The sequence below is a fragment of the Ochotona curzoniae genome, unplaced genomic scaffold, assembly GCF_017591425.1.
Source record: "Ochotona curzoniae isolate NIBS_2020 unplaced genomic scaffold, NIBS_Ocur_1.0 contig_517, whole genome shotgun sequence".
NCBI lineage: Eukaryota > Metazoa > Chordata > Mammalia > Lagomorpha > Ochotonidae > Ochotona > Ochotona curzoniae.
The window spans coordinates 7408556-7435976 of NW_024466454.1; the positions used below are offsets into that span (position 1 = coordinate 7408556).

At 47.7% G+C, this 27421-nt stretch overlaps 1 protein-coding gene across 8 annotated transcripts in view; it reads left to right on the top strand.

Annotated features, from left to right (window-relative positions):
* DENND2B (DENN domain containing 2B) overlaps positions 1-27421 on the top strand; it is a 107186-nt gene that overhangs the window by 56840 nt on the left and 22925 nt on the right. For 3 of the 8 annotated variants that reach the window (XM_040988967.1, XM_040988968.1, XM_040988969.1), the window contains exons 2-3: positions 3832-3936; positions 21872-22008. The exons of 1 other annotated variant lie outside the window; for it this stretch is intronic. In XM_040988967.1, the coding sequence (XP_040844901.1) occupies positions 3857-3936; positions 21872-22008 (217 nt within the window). In that variant the 5' untranslated portion in view covers positions 3832-3856. Of the gene's footprint in view, positions 1-3829; positions 3937-17618; positions 18858-18977; positions 18979-21871; positions 22009-27421 lie in introns of those variants that run through there. 4 more of the 8 variants (XM_040988964.1, XM_040988966.1, XM_040988963.1 and 1 more) reach the window with 3 other exon arrangements.

Consider the following 27421-nt stretch of genomic DNA (forward strand, 5'->3'; position numbering starts at 1 on the left):
ATTATTTTGACTGTAGGATCAAAATAATGGTATAATAAAGTTTGGATCTGGTCAGCAGCGTTGAGTTACAGAGCCAGTATATACTCTGAACATGAGAAAACTTCCAGAATTACTGCAAATTTCATCATGTTCCATAATTTTCACATACTTGCACAAAAATATTCCATGTATTTGTGTTAATGTACAGTACAAATATATTAAATATGCTAAGCCTTGTTCTCTTTTAGGCTCACAACCTAAAATGAGCAATAATAAGAACAGATTATCTGAAACGGATATTAATTAATTATGTGTACATGTTAAAAGAACTAGAGAGCTGGAAGAGGTGTTAAAGCATCACGACTGACCGGCTTCTGTTTATCATATCTGCTTAGTAGAATGTCTCTCCTTTATTTAAGGATTTATCTATCATTTTGATACAGTTCTTGCTTCACTAATGTGTTTCCAACTCATCTTGATTGTTCTCTGGAAGATTTCTCACAATGAACTTTCTCATTCTGTTTCTATCATACTCGCCCTTCATGTCATTCTTACCATTTATATGATTTTTTCATCAAACTTACTGTCACTTCCACACTTGTTCTGGTCTAGAGAACCAGGAACAATATGAAATACATGCACAGACACATAATACTGGCCATTTAAAAATTTTTTTTGAAGTGTCTGTTCAAATTCTTTGCCTAACTTTTAACTGAATTATCTTTCTTTTTATTGTTAAATTCAAGAAGTCTTTATATATTCTGAAAACAAATTCCTTTGAAGAGGTATGCTTTAGAAATAACTTTCCCCAATGCTCTGGTTTCTCTTCAGATCGTATTTATCTTTTGCCTTTTACAAACAGCTTTTCCCGTTCAGTCAGTTGTCTTTTCACTTTCTTGAAGGTGTTATTTATGAAATTAGACTTTTTGTTTTGATGTGATTCAGATTATCTTGTTATTGCTTCTGCTTTTGGTGTCATATCTAAAAAAACACCATCTAATCCAGTGTTGTTAAATTTACTTGTGTATCTTCTTTGAAACTTTGCTTATGTCTTGATAGCGCTTACGTTTAGGCCTATGGTTTATTTTTATTTAGTTTTTTGACATGTGGTGTGAAGTTAAGAGTCTTGCTTTACCATATTGTATGTGGATATCTCATTTTCTTAGTGCCATTTGTTGAAAGATTTATTTCCCCCTCCTTGTTGAAAATCAGTTGACCTTGGGACCAGCACTTTGGCGTAATGAGCAAAGCCACTGCCTGTGTCACCAGTATCCCTTATAGGTGCTGGTTTAAATCCCAGCCACTGCACTTCTGTTCCAGCTTCCTGCTAATATGCCTGGCAAAGCAGCAGAGGGTGGCCCAAGTGCTCGGGCCCTACACCCATGTGGAGACCCAGAAGAAGTTCCTGACTCCTGGTTTGGACTCAGCTAGTTCTGGGCTATTTGGGGAGTGACCCAGCATACTGAAGATCTCTCTTTCTCTCTCTTCCTCCTCCTCGTCCTCTCCCTCCTCACTCTCTATAACTCTGCTTTTCAAATAAACACATCTTTAAAAAAAAAAAGAAAGAAAAAGTTAACCTACAAAAGATGTAGGGGTTTATTTCAAGATTCTTAATTCTATTCAGTCATTTCTATTCTTATGGCTGTATGGCACTCCAATGTGTAGTAGCAGACTGGATCATCTAACTTTACTCTTTTGAAAAATAGTTTTGGCTGCTCTGGATCCTTTGCATTTCTGTAAAATATTAAGATCAGCTTCTCACTACAGAGAAGCCAGCTTGGGTTTTGCAGGTATCTTGTTGACTCTGTAGATCAGTTTGAAGCATATTGTCATCTTCAATATATCGTCGTGTTCTATAACCATGGTGTGCCTTTTTTGTCTTTTCTTTCTTTATACAGTATTTTGTGATTTGTGGTGTACAGATTGTTTACTTTTTTAAAAAATTATTTTATTTTTTCTTCTATTGTTACTGAAATTTCTTAATTTCATTTCAGTTTGCTCTCTGTTAAGTGTATAGTAATAAAATTGATTTGTTAGTATTGCTTTTTTAGATTCTATTTTTTTAAAAGGATTTATTTTTATTATTTTTTTTATTGGAAAGGCGGATATACAGAGAGGAAAGACAGAGAGGAAGATCTTCCGTCCGATGATTCAAATATGCCAATCCGAAGCCAGGATTCAGGAACTTCTTCCGGGTCTCCCACGCGGGTGCAGGGTCCCAAAGCTTTGGGCCGTCCTTGACTGCTTTCCCGGGCCACAGGCAGGGAGCTGGAAGGGAAGCGGGGCTGCCGGGATCAGAACTGGCGCCCATATGGGATCCGGGCATGCAAGGCGAGGATCCACTTAACCACTTGCGCCACCGCGCCGGGCCCAGATTCTATATTTTAAGAGATTTATTTATTTGAAAGGCAGAGTTATAGAGAAAAAGAAAGTTAGCTATCCATGTATTGGTTCGCTCCTCAAGTGTCTACAACAGCTGGAGCTGGATCAGCCTGAAGCCAGGAGCCTGGAACTCCATCCAGGTGTCCCCTGTCAGGGGCCAGGTCCCCAATTCCCAGACCATCATCTGATGCCTCCAGGTATATTAGCAAGAAGCTGGATTGGAAGTGCAGGGCAGCTAGGACTTAAACCAGGCATTTTAATGTGGTTGTCTGAGCAGTAGCTTAACCCACCTCACTACCACGCCCTTCCATACATGTTTGTATTCCACCCCTGTGAACTGTTTCAGTTGGAACTTTTTCTCCTTTTCATTATTTAGCATATTGTGTTCCCCAATGGATGATGTTTTCCAATCAGTGATGTATCAGCTAACTATACATGGTATGTGAATGGGCCTTTTTTCCTTTATAAATATTTAAATGCCTTCATGTTTGTAAAATCTGTTTCAAAGAGTGTTAGAAGAGATATTCTTGACCCACAATTTCCAGTGTCTGCTCAGAATTGTCCTTGTGAAGATCCCCCTTCACTTTCCTTCCTTCAATTTTCCCTTTATGTCACTTATCATCACCTCACATATCATGCACAAATGTATACGCACAACACGTGTGTGGGAATGTGCTTGCTCTCCATTTCTCTCCAGTGTGATGGACGCTCCATGTGGAAAGTGACTTTGTTTTAGTCTTTGTGGGATCATATTTGCCTTTGGACATGGGTACCCAGTAAATATTTGTTGAATCAATGGTTGGTTGTTTAGAACATGGCTAATTTTTAAAGCAGTTTTTAAAATGTATTAAGATAGACAGATGTTGCACTTCTGGTTTGCTCCCTAAATGTCTGGAACTCCTGGAGCTGGGCCAAGTTAAAGCTAGGAGCTGGAGTTTTAACTTTGGTCCCTCTTGGGTGGTAGGCTCTCCAGTACCTCCCATTGTATATATCCACACAAAGCTAGAATCAGAAGTGGAACCAGGACTCAAATCCAGGCATTCTAATGCTTTTTAAAAATATTTGTTTTTGTTTTGTTTTAAAGAAAAGGAAGTCAATTTCAAGTTTAATTTAGAAAAATACTAAATAGTAGGTCAGGAGGTATGCAATTGTGGCAAAAACTTAAAGTTGTTCGGAATGATAGTAGTTTAGAAGTTCCAACTTACGGAATGAGGAGAGGTGAGATGAAGTTTTTATCATTTTCTGTAAGATGAGAAGTTACCTGTTGGCTCCCAAACCCCCTTGGTACCACAGGTGACAGGTCTCTTGAGGCTCTTAGCCAGTAACATGTGGAATTAGATATAAGTGAGACTGTGGCTCCTATCCCTTGCCACAGAAACCCTCTTGGCAGTTTTGGAGGTGATCTGAAAAATACTCAAGATATTTTGGCTGGCATGGAAACTTGATTTACAGGCTGTATCTTCTTTGCAGGGCTCTGGCTTTGCAGGGAGCCGAAATGACCATGACTGCCAACAAGAATTCCAGCATTACCCATGGAGCCGGAAGCACTAAGGCCCCCCGGGGGACTCTGAGCAGGTAGGTGGTGGAGAACATTGCTGAGGGATGACATCAAGCCAAACAGCTGCAGTCTGCCAGAATGTACATCATGGGCATCATCATGACTGTGACCATCATCCAGCTGCCTGGGCTGGGCCCAGGTCATGCTCCCCATTAAGTAGATGTATTCTCAATATATAAATGCCATTTTTTTAGTTCTATAAGTGTGCAGGTGTTACAAGCAGAAACCCTAGAATAAGCTTTGCCTTCTGCTCTTGGAGGTTCCTAGCATTCTGGGAATAAGGCTACCAAACACAAATAATATTCTTCTGGTTGTACCTTCTTCCAGGGTGGGAAGGTTCTAGGCTTGTGTAGATGTAGGCTGCAGGGTAGTGAGAGGTTGGCCACACTAGGGAAGGGCGACTGGGCAGTTGTGCATATTAACACATGATAAGCAACTTGGGCGGGGGGGGGTGGGTTAGTCTGTATAACCTATAATCCACTTTTCTGATTTTGTTTCCTTTTGTAAAGTAGAACTGCAAAACTATAGAAAAACCATGGGTTTGAGATTCTTTAGAAAGGTTAGTTTACTTTTACTTGAAAGGCAGATTTAAGATGGAGAGAATGAAAGAGAGCCTCCATCTGCTGGTTTACTCCCCAAATGCAATGGCCACAGTAGAGCTGGTTTAAAGCCAGGAGTTTCTTCCGGGTCCCCGACATGGATGCATCCTAGGTGTTGGGTGATAAGTGGAGCAACTGGGATACAACTGGTACCCATATGGAATGCCGGCATTAGGACGAGAGGAGGCATTAGCCTATTGAGCCACTGAGCCAGCCCCAAGTTTTGGAATCTTAAAGAATTGGATTCATACGCAACCTTTACATACCAACTCTGGAGATTTCAGAATTTTTTTCCTGTGCCCCTAAAATCTTGGTCACCTCATCTATAATATATTGATAATAAGGTAGTGCTTATCTCAGAGTCTTTGTGAGGATTAAGTGAGATAATGTATGTCATTGTGTAGCAGAATGGCCAGTCTAAAGCTATTCGGTAAATGTTAGCTCCTTCCTTACAATAAAAGCTTGCAGAACTGGCAAATAGATATACAATGCTCTCTTACCAGACCACCTCAGGTTTTGGCTAAAGCCAGATGCTAATGTGTGAGAAGATCCAGGCACCTATTTAGAGCCAGTTAGCTTTCATAGCCCCTTCTGCTATACCTCAGGTTGACACATTTGGGCTTGGGACCCATAGCCTCTAGGATAGGCAGCTATGAGAAAGATGCTGTGCTTCAGTAGAATGGGGGCTGCTTCCTTCCAGGATATCTGGGCTGTATAGGGCTACACCAAGCTCAGTGGGGTATGGTACACTTAGGTCTGGCCAGAGGTGGTGGTAGATACTTGCCTCGTCGAGTTCAAGATAAAGTTGGGGAAATAGGGAACAAGATGTAGCCCCTGGGGAATTGTTGGCATGGTCGAGGAGGGATTCCCCGTAATATACACATAGGACTTGGTCCCAGTAAAAACATTCTAGATAATCTATGCTAGATAAGCAGGGATTGGTAAACTCTTACAGATGACTTGTTAAGAACACAAGCGTTTGGGGCCCAGTGCTGTGGGGTAATTGGCGTCCCATATGGGTACCAGTTTGAGTCCCACATGCTCCAGTTCCAACCCAGCTCTCTGCTGCTAATGGCCTGGGAAATAGAGGAAGGTAGTCTAAATGCTTGGGCCCCCACACCTGTGTGGAAGACCTGGAAGAAGCTCATGGCTCCTGGCTTTGGACCAGCCTAGCTTTGGATCGAAGATTGACTCTCTAATCCTGCCGTGTAAATAAATAAATCTTTAAAATAAATTAATTAATTAAAAAGTGCTTAGGACGTAGGCAGACAAACTAAACTGAATACCAGGAACTAAACTTCTCTACCAGGAAGACCAATTTTAAAAACCCCTATGCCTGTAACCCTTCTGATCTATAGTGGTTTCATAGCATACCTGCTTTCCTGACCTGGATGGGGCTGAGATCTGCAAAGACCAGCAACTTCCTAGCTGGACCAAGTGGAGGAACCAAAGTCTTCCACAGCACATTGGTTGGCCAGGCAGAAACAAATCTGGATTTCAGTCTTTGTTTCTCGTTGCATGCTGGTGGGACCAACCTTGCTGGGCCCTCGTGCCTTGTCTTACTCAGTCTCACCATGATTGAGCTGGCAGTCAGAGACTCAGAATTAAGTTTCATATGGCTAGTTGCTTTTTTTTTTTTTTAAACATCAGCCTCCTATAGTGGTGAACTAAACATATGTGACTGCATAAGTTTAGTTTTTATTTCAGACTGATGTATTTCTGATGTATTTTAGAACCTTCCTTGGAGACCACCATGCCCAGAAGCCCTCCAATGCTTTATTCACCTTTTTCTTGCAGCTTGCACCCTGCAGTGTTGAGGTGGGATGGAGTGTGTGGGAGTGTGGGAGGTGCAGTATGTATATCAAGTGTCAAATCAGAATCAACACTTGTGCTAGGAGCCCCAGTTTCTATTTGGAATGCATGCCACCCTGTTTCTAAATGTCTTCAGAAGTTGTTCCTTTAGCTTCCCAGCAAGTGTACTGGGCAGTGTTTGTAAATATATGAGTCTCAGATGTGCCTAAAAAAAGCACCCTGCAGCTTCGGCCTTGTAGGTCTTCACTTGCTTCCTGCCACATTGCTGTTGCTCTGCCCCGCTCCCTCCCTCCCTGGGAACCTGGCCTTAGCCAGAGAGTCACAGCGCTCTGTGGCTAGCCCCACCCTTTTCCCAGAGGCTACCCCTTGGCTGTAGGTGTCAGGTAGGCATTATGGTCTGGTGGTTTCTCCACCACATCCAACATGTTCTTTGGTCTGAGTAAGGCAGTTAGTCACCGATTCATTTAAAAGTCGTTGTCCGTGAACTCCAAGGGTCCTTCTTGGTGCCCAGGCTGTTTGCGACACACTGGGGAAAAAGAAATGATCTGGTCTGTCTCTCCAAGCATTTACAACTTGGATTGCTGATGTGGCACCTCAATTTCCTAGTCTGAGCTTTTCAACTGAGCTGTAATCTGGTGCCCTTTTATTATTGCCAGTTTAGGAATCCATGGAGGAGGTGTGGGGGGAGGCTCCTTGCTGTGCTTGGAGCTTTGGTTGGGGAGGACAGTGGTGCCAGAGCTGTGGAGGGCTGGACCTGAGACTGCCTGCCGCTTTGGGGACCTCCAGGTCATCTCTGTACAGAGGAACCCAGGGGCACTGACAAGCTTTTTTTTTTTTAAGATTTATTTTTATTATTTTTTTATTGGAAAGGCGGATATACAGAGAGGAGAGACAAAGAGGAAAATCCTCTGTCCGATGATTCACTCCCCAAGTGAGCGCAAAGGCCGATGCTATGCCGATCCAAAGCCAGGAGCCTCTTCGGGTCTCCCACGCGGGTGCAGGGTCCCAAAGCCTTGGGCCGTCCTCAACTGCTTTCCCAGGCCACAGGCAGGGAGCTGGAAGGGAAGTGGGGCTGCCGGGCCAGAACCGGCGCCCATATGGGATCCCGGGCGTGCAAGGCGAGGACCTTAACGACTGCGCCACCGCGCTGGGCCCACTGACAAGCTTTTAGTTTAGCGCTTGGGGAAGGGAGAGCTCTGGGACGTGGAGAACTGGTAGAGTTGATCAGATGGGACCCTGCGGAACATTCAAGAGATAAATCTTGGCAAAACTGTATCCTTATTTCCTGAAAGACTTCATCTGGGGCTATAATCAGGCCATTCTGGGTTTAAGGTCCTGGATCCCAGTCACTGGGTTTTCACAGATGTTTCAGTGATGTATTCCCTTCTGTTTCCTTCATGGTCCCACATTGGTTTGGCAGGAACATGGTGAACTGAAAGTGATGACTGCCTAAGTTTGTTCTTTGCTGTGCCTTGGTCTCCTGGAGCAGGTTTCTCTCTTTTTTTTTTTTTTTTTTAAGTGAGGGGGAATGGACATGTGACCTTATAACTTACCTGCAACAGATTTAACTACATCCAGCTCTGGGTTGGGGGATGGGATTCTCAAGGCTCCTGCGGATTCCAGGTTTTACTGTACTGCTCTTGATTGCCTGGGGTGAAGCCAGAGGTCGCTGGGTGACTGGCAAATAAGGAAGTATTCGGATTAGAGCTGATTCACCTGCTTCAGTGGGGTGACCTATGCTGCTTGCTGATCTTCAAGACTAGCAGACAGCATGGGCTCTTCTCAGAAGAGCTGCTTTGTTAGCTGGTTCCTTGCCAAGCTCTTCACTGTGTGTCTCCAGCACCTGGGTCCCTGCCTCTTGGACGTACAAGCTGTCTTGGGTTTAGGAATCTTGCTTCTGGCTATGGGTCTGGAAAACCTGGGTAAGAATATAGGCTTCCTGCATTCTATATTGACATATATTTTTAGAGCCCTGTTTGGCATGTAGGAGAAATGAACTAATGTTGTGGTACAGCGCATTAAGCTACTGCTTATAATGAAGGCATCTCATTTGAGCACCAGTTCTGATCCAATTCCCTAGTAATGTGCTTGGGAAAGCAGTGGGTGATGGTTGCAGTGGTTGGGCCTGAACCTGATGGAGTTCCAAGCTTCTGTCTTTGTCCTGGCCCAGCTTTGACCTTGTGGCCATTTGGGGAGTGAATAAGCAGGTGGAAGGGCTGTTTTTGTCTCCCTTCTATCACTCTGCCATCCAAATAAATTAATTAATCTTTAAAAAGAAATAAATAAAAGACCAGTCAGACCATGGAAAGCTTTACAAGACAGATAAAGTTTAGTGGCCACTTAACCCATGGCACCACCATGCTGGTCTCTGGCCTTTCCTTCACTTTTATCTTCAGTGTCCTCTAATATGAACTTCCCTTTCCTGCTAGTCTAGATGTAAAAATGACTGTCTCCCAGTGTCTTTCTTGACCACACAGCTAAGAAAGTTCCTACACCTCTACTGCATTGGCTTTTACAACCCTTGCTTTGGAACTGCCAAGTGATATTTGTCTTATAGTACCCCACAGGGTGGATATCTGTGTGTCTCGTTTCCTCAGTCACCTGCCTTTGGAGTCTTAGCACGGAACTGCTGTTGGAATGTTGAAGGTAGGAGGGATATTGACAGTTGTCTGGCTTGGTTACTTATCACCACATGTGAGGACACTTAAGACCAAACAGCTAACTGGCACCAAGGCCATAGTTTCAACTCACATTTGAAGATTTCCATGCAGAGGGAGCCGTCCATTTGTGATACGATGACATCTGGAGATGTCTTGAGGTTCCCCAGCCAAAGTGAGTCTAGATTTGGACTCTGGATCTTCGCTTACAGCAAGATGGGAAGAGCTTTCAGAGAAGAAAAATCTGAGTAAAAGGTTGTGTCAGAGCCTGTCTTGGCCATGGCAGGCTACGTGCCAGCACTGAGACCTTCTTAGAGTCGTACCACAGTGCTGCCAACACTAGTGTGGTTGTTTATTCCTTTGTAACAAGTGGCACCAAACTTAGTGGCTTCAAACAATGACTCTTGTTTATTTTGCTCACAAGTGGAGGCTTTGGGGAGAGCTCAGCAGGCAGGTTTGTCTCTGTTCTTGCAGCACCTGTTAGGGTGGCTTGAAGGTTGGAAATGACTCAAGTGCTAGAGACCAGAATCTCCTGAAGGCTTCTATATCTGACAGTTGGTGCTGGCAGACAGCTGGGACCCTCCCTGAGGAACACCTCAGGTTCGTGTGTCCACAGCATGATGTCTGCATTCCAAGAGAAAGCATCCCAGGGGAAGACAGAGAGGCCGGGCGTCTGAATGACCTAGCTTCAGCAGTCTCATGGTGGTCTTGTCTTTTCTATGCTGTGTTGACAAAGGCAGTCACAAAAAGGCACCTGAATTCAGGGGCAGACAGATTAGTTTCTACCACCTGATGGGAGGAATGGCAGCAACTCCTTGTAAGAAGCACGTGTGGGATGGGGTTGTGTTGCCATGGCCAGCTTGGAAAATGCTGCTCTGCAGTCACAGCAGTTCACAGCCTTCCCAGATGCAAAAATGCATGGATATGGATCTGTCCTCTAGGATCCCAGTGCTTGAAGTCTAGGGTCCTGTCACCAAAGTCAAGTCCAGGGGACTGGTTTGTGCAGGTTAACCCTCTCAATGTGATATTGGCACAGCAAGTTGGTTCAGGTTCTGCCTACTCTACACATGCAGCTTTGGCTTCCTGAGAGATTACTCTGGGTAGAGCAACACTTCTCGGGTCCTGCGATCCTTGTTGTCTACAGTAAGCATCCGCAAGTCCTTCCCCTATGGCACTTAGAAGGCCTTTGTCTGTAGGCTTCTATGAGGTAATGCTTTTAAACAATGACTGTATAATTTTTTTTTGCAGATTTATTAAGGGATAATGAAAATACAATAAGCTGCATAATTTAAAATACATGGTTTGTTGAGTTTTCGCACACACACACACTTAATAAAACCCTTATCACAATCTGGAAATTTTTTCTTAATTTGAGAATTTTTTTCCTATCCAGAGACACTAGGAATGAAAAACAATTTTATTTTCTGACTCAGTGAGCTCTTCCTCATTTTTGTCTACTTTAAATTTTGTTTGAGGTGCTGACACTGTGGCATAGTGGGTTAAGTGTCCCCTCTAGTGCCAGTACCCATATATTCACTGGTTCAAATCCTGGCTGTTATACTTCCAACCCAGCTCCCTGCTAATGTTCCTGGCTTGAGTGCTTAGGCCCTTGCACCCATGAGGGAGACCTGGAAGGAGCTCTAGGCTCCTGGCTTCAGCCTGGCATATGCCTGGCCATTGTGACCATTTAGCGAGTGAACTGGTAGATAGAAGATCTCTCCTCACTGTTCTCCCCTGACTCCTGTTCCCTGACACACTTCTAACTCTGCCTTTCAAATAAATAAAAAATTTAAAAAGATTTATCTATTTTTTTATTGGAAAGACAGAGAGAAAGATCTTTTCTTCACTGATTCACTCCCCAAGCAGCCACAATGGCTGGAGCTGAGCCAATCTGAAGCCAGGAGCCTCTTCCGGGTCTCCCATATGGATGCAGATTCCCAAGGCTTTGGGCTGTCCTCGATCGCTTTCCCAGGCCACAAGCTGAGAGCTGGATGGGAAGTGGGGCTGCCAGGATTAGAACTGACACCCATATGAGATCCTGGAGCATTCAAGGTGAGGACTTTAGCCACTAGGCTGTCTCGCCAGGCCCTTAAATAAATTTTTATTAAAAATTCCATCACCACCCTCAAGAAGACAGTAGGTTGGCTATAGAACCTCTAACTTCTGTATTAAAAATATTTTTTAATTGTTGCTTGAAAACAGAACGGTTCCTTTTTAGCACATCTCTTTTCCCTTGAGCAGCTAGAAGTCAGATGGTTCCTTCTGCACTTTGCCTGAAAATCTCCTCGGCTACTTCATCAAATTTGTTAGTTAAAATAGTTTCTATTTTCCATGCTCCCACAAGTGACAGAATCACCAAACATCGTAATGCTCCCAGGATTATCTTCTTTGCTCTAGCTTCTAATAACTTATTCCTAGTTTTCCTTTAAGCCCCTCTTGAGAGCCTCAGAATGAATGTCATAACATTTTGTTTCAGCAGTACCCCACTTACAGGCCCCAAAATCTGCTCTAGTTATTTACTGTGAAATAACCACCCCACCCCCAAAATGTAATTGTGTAGAATTAGCATGTTATTATACTCCCAGACACTATAGGAGCAGCGCATTGCCGGACTGGCCTGGCCCTGTTCCTGATGTCTGGGACCTGGGACCTGATGGATAAAGGCTCATGTCACCTGCAGGTGTCTGAACTCACATGCCTGGGAGTGGATACTGAAAGTTGCAGGGACCTCAGTCACCGCATGGCCCAGACTTCATTGGTCATGGCATGGGAGACAGAAAGCTGCCAGTTTCTTTTGTTTTTTTTTTTTATAACTTATTTTTATTTGAAAAAGACTTACAGAGAGAAGGAGAGAAGAAGAAAGATGTTTTCCACTTGCTGGTTCACCCCCTAGATGATTGCAACTGCTGGAGCTGGGCCAGTCTGAAGCCAGGAGTCAGGAGTTTCATTCAGGTCTCCCATGTAGATGCAGAGGCCCAAGTACTCGGGCCATCCTCTGCTGCTTTCTCAGGCACATTAGTAGGGAACTGGATCAGAAGTGGAGCAGCTAGGATATGAGCCAGTACCCGTATGGATGCCAGCACCACAGGCAGAAGCTTGCCTACTATGCCATGGTACTGGCCTCAGAAACTGCTAATTTAACACCTGGGCCTGAGAAGTGGCACAGCATCATTTAATGAAAAAATACCTCTATCTATCTATCTATCTATCTATCAATCATCTACTAGAATCCCTAACACCCCAGTACTATAGAAGCATGGTCTCCACATTCTCTGATAAACTTCCCTGTCAAAATATGATTTTTTTTCTCTCTCTTTTTTTTAAAAGATTTATTTTTATTATTTTTTTAATGGAAAGGCAGATATACAGAGAAGAGAGACACAGAGGAAGATCTTCCATCTGATGATTCACTCCCTAAGTGAGCGCAAAGTTCGATGCTATGCCTATCCGAAACCAGGAGCCTCTTCCGGGTCTCCCACGCGGGTGCAGGGTCCCAAAGCTTTGGGCTGTCCTTGACTGCTTTCCCGGGCCACAGGCAGGGAGCTGGATGGGAAGCGGGGCCGCCGGGATTAGAACCAGCGCCCATATGGGATCCCGGGCGTTCAAGGCGAGGACCTTAACCACTTGTGCCACCGCGCCGGGCCCTTCTCTCTCTCTAAGGTTTTTTTTTTTTTTTATTGGAAAGGCAGATATATAGAAAGAAGGACATACAAAGAAGATCTTCTGCCTGCTGATTCACTCCCAAGTGGCTGCAGCAGCCAGAGCTGAGCCAATCCGAAGCCAGAAACTTCTTCTGTGTCTCCCATGTGGGTGCAAGGTCCAAGGCTTTGGGCCATCCATGACTGCTTTCTCAGGCCACAAGCAGGGAGCTGGAAGGGAAGTAGAGCAGCCAGGATACAAACCAGTGGCCAAATGGGATTCCAGGAAATGCAAGGCAAGGATTTAGCTACTAGGCTACTGTACTGGGCCCCAATTTCCTCTCTCAAAAACTGGGCTTTGTGATTAGTTAAGCAATAGATGGAGTTGAAATGGGGTGTTGGGGCGCAAAGGATTGCACATTGCTTGTGATGAGCACCTCCCTTATATGTGTGCCTGACCCAGGTCCTGACTGCTTCACTTCCAGTCTGGCTTCCTGCTCATACTCAACCCAGGAGGCAGTAGATGATGGCTGTTTGTGGGCATTTGAAGAATGAGCTAGCAGATGGAAAAGCTGTGTCTCTTTGCCCCATGCCCTCTTTGCCCTTCAGGTTAAATAAAATAAATAAGATAATACACATTTTTTAAAAAGAAGAAGAAGAAGACTGGCTTTGAGTCAAACAAGTATGTACTTTTCAGGGGTGACTAGGTTACTTGATTTATGCTCTGACTGTAGCTGCCTTCCCACTTACCAGATTAGCTGTGGCTGACCTGGAGGATCTATAGACAGTAGCCTACATGTAGCCCCCATTTGGAGCTGAGCCTACCCTGGATTCTGTTAAGGCTCCTGGTCATCTGAGATGAGACCATCTGGGAACATGAAGGCCAAGTTGTGTCACCCTGGCCTTTGGGTTTTTATTGGGACTGTTTTGGAGTGGGAGGTCATCAGGATTTACTGGGCGAGCCTGAATGCTCTGGGCTGGTTTACAAACTCCAGGACTTGCTGACCAATGCCTGGGCAGCCCTCCGGCTTTTCTCCTACTCTGTGTTTGGAGTGCGGCCTTGGGGCCTTGGGTCCCACACTGAGGATGTCACCCTGAAGAAGGGGGACAGGAGGAAGAGCACACTGTGTGCTGAGCCAGCTGGACCTACCTGAATTGAGAATCCTGAGAATCGGGGATGGCCAGCCATAATTGTGTCTCATTAGAAGCAAGCTAGGATGGGCCCGGCGTGGTGGCACAGTGGTTAAGGTCCTCACCTTGCACGCCTGGGATACCATATGGGCTCCAGTTCTATCCCTGCAGCCCCGCTTCCCTTCCAGCTCCCTGCCTGTGGCCCGGGAGAGCAGTCGAGGACGGCCCAAAGCTTTGGGACCCTGCACCCGCGTGGGAGACCTGAAGGAGGCTCCTGGCTTTGGATCGGCATAGCATCAGCTTCGGATTGGCATAGCATCGAACGTTGCGCTCACTTAGGGAGTGAATCATCGGACGGAAGATCTTCCTCTCTGTCTCTCCTCTCTGTATATCCACCTTTCCAATAAAAAAAATAATAAAAATAAATCTTTAAAAACAAAAAAAAAGAAGCAAGCTAGGTAACTACTTGATAGGGGTGAGAGATGTTGTGGCCTGGACCCTGTATTACCTTTACCCAAAGACAGACATTCCTCACAGCACACATTACAGGACCTGGTGCCTCTTTCCTGAACTACTTTTAATGGCACAGGCCACCAAAAGATGTACAAATGGAAAGGTCACCAAGTATCTGAAAGCTGTCTGATTACAGAAGCAGTGTGTGCCATTTGTCATCATAATGATCGGGTGGGTAGGTAGGTGCGCACAAGCCCAACAGTGGGGCTGGACCCAGGGTTATTGGTCCAGGAAGAAATCTGCTTGTGATGCATATGCTTAACGATACAGAGCACTTTGCTGAACTACAAGGGTCTGGCTGCAGCCCCTGTCAGAGAACAAAGCACCCAGAATGCACTCACCGTACCTACAGAGCTCACGGTTGGATTGTCCTGCATACTTGTTCTCCGTGCCACAGAGATGATCCTCCCCTAGGAAGAGCAAACTGTCTCCAAATGATGAGGGGACAGAAGAGAAAAGATATCCCGAAAGAAAGTGACAAAACAATGGTGTGGGAATGAATACAGCATAAAAGAAATGCAAATAGGGCCTATCACAAACGCTCAGGGGCTAAAATCTTTGCAAGTGCCAGGATCCCATATGGGCATTGATTCCTGTGCTGCTCCGCTTCCCATCCAGCTCCCTGCTTCTGGCCTGGGAAAGCAGTTGAGGACGGCCCAAAGCCTTGGGACCTTGCACTTACTTGGGAGACCTAGAAGAAGCTCCTGGCTCCTGGCTTTGGATTGGCACAGCTCCAATGGTTGCAGCTGCTTGGGGGATGAGCCAGTGGATGGACAATCGTTCTCTCAGTCTCTCCTTCTCTCTGAAAATCTGTCTTCCCAATAAAAATAAATAAATCTGTAACAATGCAAATAAAAAGAAAAGAGGTCAACAGTGAATTCTACTACCTTCAGCTAAGAATTTCAGTCTCCCACAGGCAAGACCTTAAGCGCACTGTTCCCAGTTTGTCCCAGGGACCTCAAAGTGACTTATTGCTCTCTGCATGAACCCAGGGATGCCTGGGCTCCAGGTCAGAAGAATTGGCTCCTGTTTCTATCTCAAGTTGTTGGAGCGTGTTGGACTTAGCCTGTGTGGGCAGGCTGGGCAAGGGCACCACCTGCATCCATGTCCTTTGGCAGTAGTGATAATGAAGGTGGGAACATAGAAAGGGCCAGTGTGCCCTGTCCTTCATGGCAGGAGAGAAGCAGATCCAGGCAAAGCAGGCTGGGCACCAAGGAGAAATGTTTTAGCCATGCCAGAATCCCTAAAGGAAATTAAAGAATTACTGATTCTTGAAACATGCAGAGATCCAACAGACCACAGGTCAGCCATCCTTCTTTCCCATCTGCAGGAGCCGTGCCCCATCCTCGCGGAAGTAGTTGTAATTTGCTGGGCTGGTTAAGTTTTCCCTTTGAGGGCTGGGCAGAGCCATCCTTAGGAGAACATAAAGTAACTGCATTGTGGGTAAGGCACATCTAATTTAAAAAGGTTTCCCAGGAGAATTTGAGTCTCCTTAGATGTTTGCCTGTCATTTCCCACTAAGATTTAAACTTCATGAGGATAAAAGTTTTTCGTTTGTTTTTTGTTTTTCTCTGTATCTAGCACCTAGAACAGGGTCTAGCATCTAGGAACTGGTAGTTATTGAATGCATAAATAAATGATACAGCTATCTACTAGATGCATCTTCCCTGTCTTCCATTAAGAATAACAGAGTTCTTTGAGTGGTAGCTCACACACTCATTTGCTCCAGGAGCTGGACTGATAACCTTTCCTTGTGTAGTTCAGTAACATGAGAGGTCTACGGCTTATGTCAGTCAGGATCTGGTGAGGCTTGAGCCTGGCACACTGCCCTGCCTCGGCCTGCCCTAGGGAGGGCTCTGTTCACACCTCCTCTCTAAATGGAGTTTCTCCGGCCATCGGCTTAGCTGGGCACTGAATTTCTCTCATCTGTGCCCATGTTCACGTGGGATGGCTCTTGTTTGACTTGTCCTTTTAAAAACAACTTAAGCACATTGAGGTTTCCTGTTGATCAGGGGCAGCCAGAGGCTATGACCCAACAGGGAATTGGCAGCCAATCTCTGACTCACTGGAGCTCGTGTTTTCTGTGTGTGAGCAGGCAGTGACAGCAGCCTGGCTCAGGAGCAGCTGGCTGCTGTCCCGTGGATGGCATGGCATTCTAGAGCCTGGGAGGCTGGGCAGCTCAGGGTTGTAGGCAGTGTCATTAGGGTCAGGTCGGACTTTGCAGCATGTAGTTTGGCAGAACTTTGCTATCTTCTACCTAAAACCATTTGGAAACATTTGAAAGTTGACTGTGATCAGTCCGGGAGACAAGCTGGAAATGTGCTAGGGAGGAAGAGTGCTCTGGGTTCTCTGCAGTCAGCTCGCCTGTACGTTTTCCTTGCTTTCTCTGTTCATCGCTCAGTGAGGACATTCCAGATTATCTCGCACTACGGGGTTTCTACTGGACTATGGTGTGGGGGTCTTGCATGGTTCACAACAATAACAAAGACTACTGCTGCTGCTTAGGCAACATTATATACAAGTTCATGTCCTCGTCAACTACCAATTGAATGACCTTGATGAGATGTTTAACCTTTCTGTGTGTGATTGCTTTTCATTTGTAAAATGAAGATAATAGAGGGATCAGTGGTCATCTATAACAAGTTGAGCCTCTGCCTGTCGAGGGCATCCCACATTAGAGTACTGGTTGAAGTCCTGGCTATTCCACATCCAATCCAGCTCCCTGATAATGCACCCAAGAAAGTCTCAGAAGGTGGCCCAAATCCTTAGACCTCTGCCACCCACATGAGAGACACCAGTGGAGTGTCAGACATATATGTAAAACATTTACTTTGGACTGTTCCTGGAAGTCACTACAATTTATAAACAGACAAGGGTCTGAGAAATGGCTGGTGCTTGCTAGATGTGATGCCACACCACTGACCTCCTGGTTGGAGAGAGAGTGGGAAGTGCTCCTGATAGTGCTTTGCCAGCATTGTTGCTTCCAAAGCTCAGCCACAGTAAGACTGTTTGCACCACAGAAGCTGGCAGGCGCTGTTGGTCTGTGCTTACAGAGAACTGGTCGTTAGGCACTTGCCAGTGCAGGCTGGGCCTTTGGTCTCCTTTGGGCACAGGTGTATTCTTGAGATACTTCTGTTCATCCCAGAGCAGGCTACTATTGCAGACGTTGTTGGGGAGCGTGTCCAGCTGTGGTTAGGGATCTCCTGTTCCCTGAGGGAGTGCTCTGGGACAAAGGACTTCTTAGCTTCGGGGAACTGATGCTGAGCTCTGTAACCTGGGCCCTCCAGTGGGTGGGCCGTGCACTGCCATCTTCTTTTTCTTTTTGCATTCTGTTTTGTTTTGTTCCCAGGTCTCAGTCCGTCTCTCCACCTCCAGTTCTCTCTCCACCACGGAGTCCCCTCTACCCACTCAGCGACAGTGAAACCTCAGCGTGCAGGTACCCTAGCCACTCCAGCTCCAGGGTGCTCGTCAAGAACTGGCACCTTCGTGATCCTTCACCCCAAAATCCTCAGGAACTCTGCGCAGACACATCACCGCTTGGCTGTGCCCTCAAGGCCAGCAACTTTGGTTCCTTGGACAGAAGCCCTTCTGTGTACAAGAGAGAAGACCAAAAGGGGAGCGTGCAAGACCTGGCCCAGGATGTAGAGGGAGTAGCCTCCTGCCTCCCCCTTGCCCAGAGCACTCCATTCCTGGGACCTGGCTCCCGGAGTGCCTTGCTGACCCGCACTGGCCCCCGGGCCCACAACCTGGGCATCCGGGAGAAGATATCAGCATGGGAAGGTCGCCGCGAGGCCTCTCCCAGGATGAGCATGTGTGGGGACAAGCGGGAGGGCTCCGGCGGCGAGTGGGCGGTCAGTGAGGGCTGCCCAAGTGTGGTGCCGTCCCCCTGCAGCTCAGAAAAGACTTTTGACTTCAAGGGCCTCCGGAGGATGAGCAGGACCTTCTCCGAGTGTTCTTACCCTGAGACCGAGGAGGAGGGAGAGGTGCTGCCCAACCGGGACTCTCTGCACCGGCCAGAGAAGCGGCCAGGCCGGAGTGAGCACAGTGCCTTCCTCAGGGCACATGGCAGCAGGAAGGAGAGCTCAGCTGTGCTGAGCCGGATCCAGAAGATTGAACAGGTTCTAAAGGAGCAGCCAGGTGGGGGGCTGCCCCAGCTCCCCAGCAGCTGCTATAGTGTAGACCGAGGGAAAAGGAAGACCGGAACCTTGGGAGCCCTGGGAGAGCCAGCAGGCAGTGCGAGTGTGAGCGCCAGCAGCAGGGCAGCAGGAGTGGGAGCAGGTGGCGGGGAGGCGGGCCCACCCCTAGAAAGGGAAAACAGTGGTTCCACAAAACCAGGGACCCCTGGAAGTAGCCCCAGCTCCCAGCTGCTGCCCTCAAAGAGCTCCCATGATCCCGCAGTGAACCCTGTCCCCAAACCCAAGCGCACCTTTGAGTATGAGGCTGACAAGAACCCCAAGAATAAGCCAAGCAATGGTCTACCTCCTTCGCCCACACCTGCTGCTCCACCTCCTCTACCCTCCACCCCAGCCCCACCAGTTACCCGGAGACCTAAGAAGGATATGCGTGGTCACCGCAAGTCCCAGAGCAGGTAACGCCAAGTCCCCTTTCTGGGTCTTCTTGCTGGGTATGGTGGCTTCCCTTTCCATGGAGGATGTGAAAGATGTTGGCCTTGTGGGTCACAGTCAGTAGTGCTGTAGAAGCTCTGAAGTGTTGGGTGCCTTTGAGAAAGTAGAGATGAGATGGCTGTGCTGCTTGCATGCAGAAGACTGGAGCACGAGTTGGGAGGGTGAGGTACTTCTTCCCAGTATTGTGCCCTGGAGTTAGGGTCTGAGTGGGGCCTTTGGAGTGGAGCCTGGACTGTGCCCCAAGTCCTGTCAGTTTCCTTGGTCCTCCAGTGGAGGTTCAGAGTTAGCCTACTCTTAGGCGCTTAGCCTTGCTACTATCAGAAGTGCCCACACTAGAAAATGATTCCTCTGAGTGCAGTGTTGTCTGAGTACTGCACTTAGCACAGTGGTGCTGGCCAGTTTAGCAGGAGTTTGTACTTCCTGAGGGCCTCCAGGCTACACAGGGATCCTGGGGCCGCTCTCCATGAGATTGTCTGATTCTGAAAGAGGAGATTGATGGGAAAAGGACTGAAATAACAGTTCACCTGTTTCCTGATCGTATCTGAGAATGACTTGTTCTAGGGTTCCTGTTGGTTTCCAAATCAACCTCCTGGTGCTTGCTTTGGCAGCACATATACAAATCAGTCTCCTGTTTCGAATCCTGGACTACCAGGTCCCTCTCTCCACAGTGATGTGGGCGCTGGAGCTGCCAGACTTGGTGATAGATGCCTGTTGGGCATCTTCTTCCCTGGATTGAGGTGGGGTGGGATAGAAGCCAGCCTCATTCAGACACCTGTGTTCATATTCATGCTGCCTTTCTTATGTAATCCAAAGTCAGGTGGACTTTTAGGGTTTCTTCACTTTGGATGTTCTTCAGTCTGTTTCCATACTTCAGGTTTCATCCAGAACATCCTATCTCATAGACAGACTTTCATCTATGGGCAGAAAGGAAAAAATCAAAGTTCAAGTTCCTGAGTCAGATAAGGCCTTGGCTAAGGGGTAATTGTGGTTTGCTGCATGCCCTTAGCCCTCTCTACCATGCTCACTGGCCCTTTAATTCTTTAGAGGTCTTCTAAGAAAGTTTGCTTTGTCCTTTGCTTATTTGTTTTTATAAACACTATCCAGAGTTTGTGATGCACCAAGCCACGTACTGACCAGGAGGACACAGGCAAGGAAGAGGTGGGTTGTTTCTTTGAAGGACTGCCTGGTCTGGTGCACAGATAAGTCATAAATACTGTGATGTGTACCTCAACCCATGTCTGCACAGGGTGCCACAGAGACCTCAGAAAGGAGAATCTAGATTAGACATGGGAGAGAGAGGGAGAGGAGGTAGGGTCCTCACGGAGGCAGTTGCCGAACTCTCAAGTTTCCATAAACAAGGAGCAATTCACTTGATGACTAACAGGCATATGGGAAGGACTCATCAACCTGAAGGTTGTACACTCCTTCTTGTACACATGGCAATTGTGTATAATAACACAAACACATACACCATCTGTGGTGGAGCCACTGCGTATTAAAATTCACATGGCAAGATTTAATCCGTGCTCTCAAAGAAAAACGGAGAGGCTGTTCAAATAACGTGTAGGCTGTGCTGTCTCCCTTCCTATACATCAGCATGTTCCCCTGAGTCAGGGGGGAGACACGCTGCTTTCTGTGGTGCCGGGTGTGACTTTATATTTAATATGCTTTTTCATCTAAATGAATGCAAGCCAAATATTTCTTCTGGTATTCAGCCAAAGACAAATCTGTTTTAGAAAATCTGAAGGAAAGACTGTGTTGGTCTTGATGCAAGTCAGCAGATCAGTATTCCATGTGATTACTTTCCTGAGAGATTTTCAAGGATAATTTGGCTGAATGCTATTTGTGTGTTTTTAATTGATGCTGGTATTGCCTTCATAAGATGCTGACTCCACTGCATATATCAAGGAAAACCTGGTCTCACACAATCATCAGCAATATAAGCCAAACACTTGGGAACTATTGTGCTCAGCCATTGGGTATTTAACTAATTTTGAGAGAGGTGGGTGTTTGGGAATCATCAAAAAATAGATAGCATTGACGGTGATGGCCCACTGGTGTCTGACTCCTATGAAGAACAGAGTGAGACAGAGTCCTGAAGATCCAGCTCTGAGAACCTGGGACTTAAAAAGCAAGTGGGAAATAAGAGTCCCTCGGCAAGAGTCAGAAATTGCTGCTGGGGAGGTGCCCTGGTCACGTGCCCAGCTTATGGGGATTCCATGTAAACTGGAGGACACTTTTGGTCCCGACTTGCACCCCAGGCGTCTCAGGAGGAGTTTGTTCAGTAAGCAAGCGGGGAAGGACTTCTGGTACCCAACTGAAGCAGGAGGTATTGGTGGATGAGAGAGGACATTCAGTTAGTACTTTGCCTTCTCTCCCTCCCGAGGAGCTTTCTGGGCCTCAGACAGGGTAAGGAGTGTTAGATGAAGGCAGTACCTAGCCATAAAAAGAGGAGTCCCTAGTACTCCTGGAGTAGTACTTCTGGAGTTCAGGGGAAGGTGACTGGGGAGAATGAAAAGGAGCAGGCTCTTAGCTGAAGAGGGGCAGGATCCTGCCAATGGTTTTGGGAGCAGATTTCCCTAGCTCCCCACCTCAGAAGTGTTCTGATTTGCTTTGAGGGCCCTACCTTTCCTATATCTACAAGTCACATGATGTCATCTGCTTCCCCGGGAGCCCTGTCACAGACCTAGGCATGACCCTTCCAATACTGGACCCACCGACTGCTCAGTGTGGCGGGCAGGAAACCCCAAAGGGACGCAGAGGGCTGGGGACCCTAGGGGCAAATTAAGTTACCCATTCCTGTGTTGGCCAAAGGTATTTGGATCTGCCTGATCTGCCTCTGGAGTCCTGATGAGCTTTTCTCACCAACTTGGCTTGTGGGGAGAACCTTTGAGATCTGCTATGGCCATGACCGTTCCCCAACAGGGCAGCAGGGCTATGGCTCAGCTGGAATGACTCTTGCTCTTGTTACCCACAGAAAATCCTTTGAGTTTGAGGATGCGTCCAGTCTCCAGTCCCTGTACCCCTCTTCTCCCACTGAGAATGGTACTGAGAACCAACCCAAGTTTGGATCCAAAAGCACTTTAGAAGAAAATGCCTACGAAGACATTGTGGGTAAGCAGTGGCAGAGGTGCTGGGTTAGGTCAACTCTGGGGGTAGCAGAACAGGAATGAGGGGAGGTGCCCCCAGGCTCACCTGATGTGCTGTGAGCAGGTACAATCCCAGCTCTGGGAGCTCCTCCTTTAAATGGGCTTCTGAGGAGACCTCTCAAAAGAGATGAGGCAGTGAGTGGCTCTAGCCTGGCCATCAAATAAGCTGGGCCCCAACAGGGAGTGCCTGAAGTGGAGGGTGAGGGTGGGGAATGTAATTTTCTTTTCTTTTTTGGAGGCTTGAGAGTTCAGAAGCCTAACTCTTCCTTAGCGTTATGTCCCCAGCAAATCACCTACCTCGTGCCCAGGCTCTGTTTCTCTTATTAAATGCTGGTGATCTGATGACATTAATAACAGCCATAGTAATGGTAACACTCCATAAGGTTGTTAGGATTTGATAAGGGAAGAGTAAGGAATGGGTGGATCCAGTGTCTGGCAAGGCCCTATTTCTAGTTCAAAGCTGTGAGGTAGAAAAGGCAAAGGGGTCCCTGGGGTCCGTTTTATAGGGCTTTTATGAGGCTCTGCCCTCCCAACAACCCCATCCACAGATGCCTACACACTAGAGATTACATGCTCATGGGTGAATTCTGGAAGGACACCGACATTCAGTCCATAGTACACACTGGGTATCATCACCCGCATTGCACAGGTGCAGCATGAGCTTCATGTTCACGAGTCCCACAAGGTAGTGTGGCGGAGGCTGAGAGAGGTTGTGCACACCGTGGGCCATATCCCTGCTCATAAGACCAGCCTGCTCTAAAAGGAGACAGCATCTTTGTCATTCTGGCCAGGAAACCAATCTCCCTGTCTTCCAAGACTTCTTGCTTTAGACACATCCTTGAGAATACAGTTTGGAGCAGTCCCTTGCTCTGTCTAAAGTTTAAGACCACATAGACAATTAATTGTCTTTTAACAAATAAGGAGAAATGTTTTTAGCAAACTTGAGTTCAGGGGTCTTACGCCAGATTAGTTTTGCCTTTTTAAAAAGTTCTAATCAGTGGGGATTGCAGCCTTGGCACAGAAGGTTAAGCTGAACTTGCAGCATCTGAATCCCATAAAGGTGCCTGTTAGAGTCCCAGCTGCTCCCGTTCCAGTAAGGCTCTCTGATAATGTGTCTGGGAAAGAAGCAGAGGATGATCCAAGACCTTGGGCCCCTGCACTTTCGTGGAGGACCCAGATGAAGTCCTAGCTCTTAACTTCAGCCTGGTCCAGCTTTGAATGTTGTGGCCATTTGAAGAGTAAACCAGCTGTTGGAAGATTTCTCTGCCTCTCTCTCACTCGAACTCTACCATTGCAATCAATAAATCATTTTTAAAAGATTTATTTATTTATTTATTGCAAAGTCAAATATACAGAGAGGAGAGACAGAGAGCAAGATCTTCTGTCCAATGATTACTCCCCAAGTGACTGCAACGGCCAGTGCTGTGCCTATCTGAAGCCAGAGGCCAGGAACTTCCTCTAGATCTCCCACATGGGTGCAGGGCCCCAAGGCTTTGGGCCATCCTCTGCTGCTTTCCCAGGCCACAGGCAGGAAGCTGGATGGGAAGTGGAGCTGCCGGGATACGAACCAGTGCCCATATGGGATCCCGGCATGTACAAGGCGGGGACTTTAGCCGCTAGGCCACTACGTCAGTCCCAATAAATCTTTTAAAAATATGTGCTTACTAGTTTATTTGAGAGGCAGAGAGTGAGTGTACCTGCTAGTTCACTCCCCAGATGTCTGCAGTAGCCAGTGATAAATGGGTGTGGGGAGTGGTGGCTCGGCCAGGCTAAAGCTGGGAGCAGTCCTATGTGAAGGGCAGGAACTCACCTGGGTCATCACTGATGTTCACCTGAGCAGGAAACTAGAGTCAGGAGCTGGATCCGGGGACCAGTCCAGATACACTGATGTGGAGTGTGGGTGTCCCAGGCGGCATCCCAGCTGCTGGGCCAGATGGCTGTCCTAGTGTTTGTTTTAGTTCTGCTCTCATTGTCTTCAGTGAGGGACTTTCTGTGGCATTGAAGAGGATGAAGGCAGAGTCCCTGGGTGCTGCCTTGCTCCCCCTGTCTCAGGCCTTGAAGCTAGAGGACGTGATGTTAGTTAACAGCAGAGAGAGAAGTGGCCTCTGTAGAGAGAGCCCTGTGGATTCTCACGAGGCTGGGAGTTGTGAGGAGAGGACCATTCAGTCGCTTGTTTGGCATGAGCTCTCCTTGCCTTGCTTTTCTCCTCCCAGCTGCCAGGCCAGCATCCTTGGTGTACAGCAGCCATGCTTGGGTCCACACATAGGGTGAAACTGTTCTTCCTGGAATGGAGGGTGCAGTGTGCAGCCGGGCACAAGCAGTCAGAGCAGGCAGCTGTGACTAAGCAGGAGTCCTAAACCAGCAATAGAGTCAGGATTGGACCATCCCCCTTACCACTAGGAAAAGGCAGCTTTGTATCACAGGCCACTCAGAGCTGAGATCAAGCACTCAGGAGATTCCAAAGTGAGGACGCAGTTAAAAAAGATGTCCCAACAGCAGCCTTACCCCCCATGCATCCCTAGAGCTGGAACTTGTCTGTCCAAAAGGCTTCCAGGCTTCCTCTCTGTGTAGCAAAGTCTTCTCCAGTGAAGATGCTGTTACCGCATCCTCTCCGCCATCTCATTGCAAAATATGCCCTAGTGTTCTCTGGTTTGATAGGAGTTGCACTGTATGATAGCTGCCTGGGACTCTTGGGAGCACTCCTGGTGTGGTTGCCACAGTGTCCAAAGAGGGCCATTTCTGCTGTGTCCCCACCCCAGTGTACCTCCCTGGTGTCCTGTGATCCTTGCTGCTCTGCTCTCCTTTGTTTGGCAAGGCACAGGCAGCCTTCTGAGCTGTGTTCTTGCATCAGGTGTACCTGGTCCCAAGTTCACAGTTTCACAGTCCATGACCTTTATGTTGGAGCCAGTGTCTAGGGAAGATTTTTTGAGGCACCGTTCCCAGGCCGTCTTCAGACAAGTTAGAGAGAAGGAAAAAAGCAGATGAATGTTGCTGGGCTTATGTCCCTTTGCTCATTAGAAAGGACCTTGTCCCACATGGGATGATGCATGAGCAGACAAGGAAACACCAGAGCGGCTCCGATGCACTGGGGCTAAGGGCTGTGTCGAGGAGGTGGGAGGTGCGTTGGACTTGGGGCATCTTCTTTAAACACTCCCTTCATTTCTGGATAGGAGTCAGAGAAGAGGGGGAAGCTATAAGAAAGAGGCAGGAGGCTACCCAGTCACCTGTTTGGGAGAATATATTGGATATTTGGGTCTTGCTTCCGCCTTTTGGCATGGGAGTGGGTTTCAAGAATCTAAAGTTAGGACACTTGCTTGGGGTTTTGCTTCCTTCCTTCGGACTCCTCAAAAGCAATCTGGATCTCTAGGTCCTGACCAGGGAGGCAAGAAGGAAATACAAGGGAGAATAGTCTCCTCCTGTGAGCATGTGGTCAGTTTACCTCTTAATCCTTCTCTGGAGACAGGCCCAGGAATGTGGAGCCTCCCTCCCCTGTCTTTCCTCCCTCCCCCTCCCCTTCCACCTCTTCACCCTCACCAGGCTTCAGAGGTTCTCTGGTGGTTTGGCTCCGAATGTCAGCTTCACTTTTGGCCTCACAAGGACTAGTAGCTCTGACTTCCTGGGGGTCCTTGCTGTCGCGGCATTATCCAGTCTACATTCTGTTGGATGAAGGTTGTTTCTCATGTTTGCTGGACTGCCCAACCCTGTGCTGCTTCACTTCCACAGGGACAAACAGTGCTTTGCTCCAGGCGTGTGACTGTGGGGGCCTTGGGCAGGGGAGGGGAGTCAAAGAGCAGCCAAGTTGTCTCCTCCCTACCAGCTGATTGTGGCTCCTGAGCTCTTCAAAGCCAAAGCTGAGGGCCAGTGGGTCCCAGGACTAACATGTCTTCATGTCAGCAGTGGATTTAAACTGGGGGCCAAGGGAGTTTGCTGGACCCCTGCTCACCCTGGGCATGATGCCTAGGGTGCTGGGTATAGGGGATCTGCCAAGCAGGCTGAAGTTTATTCTGCTACTGTACAATAGGAAGAGTTCAAGAGGAAAGTTGCTGTCTTGCTGCTTTCTGCGGCTGTTCATTCTTGTCTGTCTAGTTTGACATCTGCTCTCGGAAGATGCTGCTATTCGGCTAAGCCTTCAACTCGTTTGCATTCTCAGTCTGACATTTAAAAATGTACCCGAGGAAGCAGCTTGTTAGGGAGTTATGTAGAGTGGCCTCGGCGCCGGACCAAGGAGACTGAGCTGCATTCCTGCAGATTCCCGTTCCCATCAGCTAGCTCAGGCTGACGGAGAGTTTCCAGGAACTTCTGTGGGATGCAGGCTGGGGACCAGGCCAGTGGCCTGTACTGCAGAGCGTTTTGAGCCTCCACTCTCTGCCTTCTTCTCTCACTCACCACCCAGGCTGGGAAACAATCAGGCACAGAGGGTACCTACCAGGATGGAGGTTGCCACAGGAAACCAAACAGCTAAGAGGGGTTACCCGGGAAGGGGGTTGGGTTGGGAAATGGGGTCAAGACTTGAAGGGTGGGTAACAGCTGGCCTGGTGGGGTTGGGCTTGAGCCTGACTTTTTTTCTCTGCTGCATGACAGGGGAGGAGAATGCTGCAAACCAGGACAGCAAACAGTTGATGGGAACTAGAGTCTCAGGGAAGGAGGCTACAAACTCCAGGACATAGCCATGGGTGTGACCCAGGAAGCTGGGACTGTCCAGTGCGCACACACACACACACACACACACACACACACACACACACCTTCCCTAAGTGATTCTTTTAGGTTGGGGATGGGGGAGTGGGTGTTGCTTTATGGTTACCAGGAGTGATGGGAAGGAGGTGGGGCAGGGCCCAGTGGGAGGATCAGCGCCCAGTGGGAGGATCAGCAGGCTGACTCTGACAGGCCTCTTTTAGAAGAGTGCAAAGCGGACATTCTTGGTGATGCCCTTGCCCCTTATCTCATCAGCAAAGCTGGGAAAGGTTGAGACCCCTGGCTTCCTCAGCGAGGCTGGATGAGAGAGGGCTGCACGGGGCCAGGCCTCCTAGGAAGAGGCCGTCCTCCATGTAGACTGTTCTGAGGAAGTTATGTGGGCAGGAAGGCAGGTGAAAGTCTTGCACTGCCATCTGCCAGGCTTCCTGTCTGTCTTGCTGTCCCCACCAAATCAGCCCCGCACTTCCCTGCCTGCCTCGAGCTTCTTCCAGTTCCCTGGAGCTCTGTTCTGAATACTGTTCCCCAGCTCTGCTGCTCTCCCCACTCTGACCTGTTGACTGGGTGTGTTCATTTGCTCTCGCAGGTCTGTTTAGTAGCTCTGGGATCCCACATCCACCTGGCCTCTGCACATCCTCACACCTCTGCACCCTGGGCATGCCCACTGCCTGGAGATGTACCCTAGA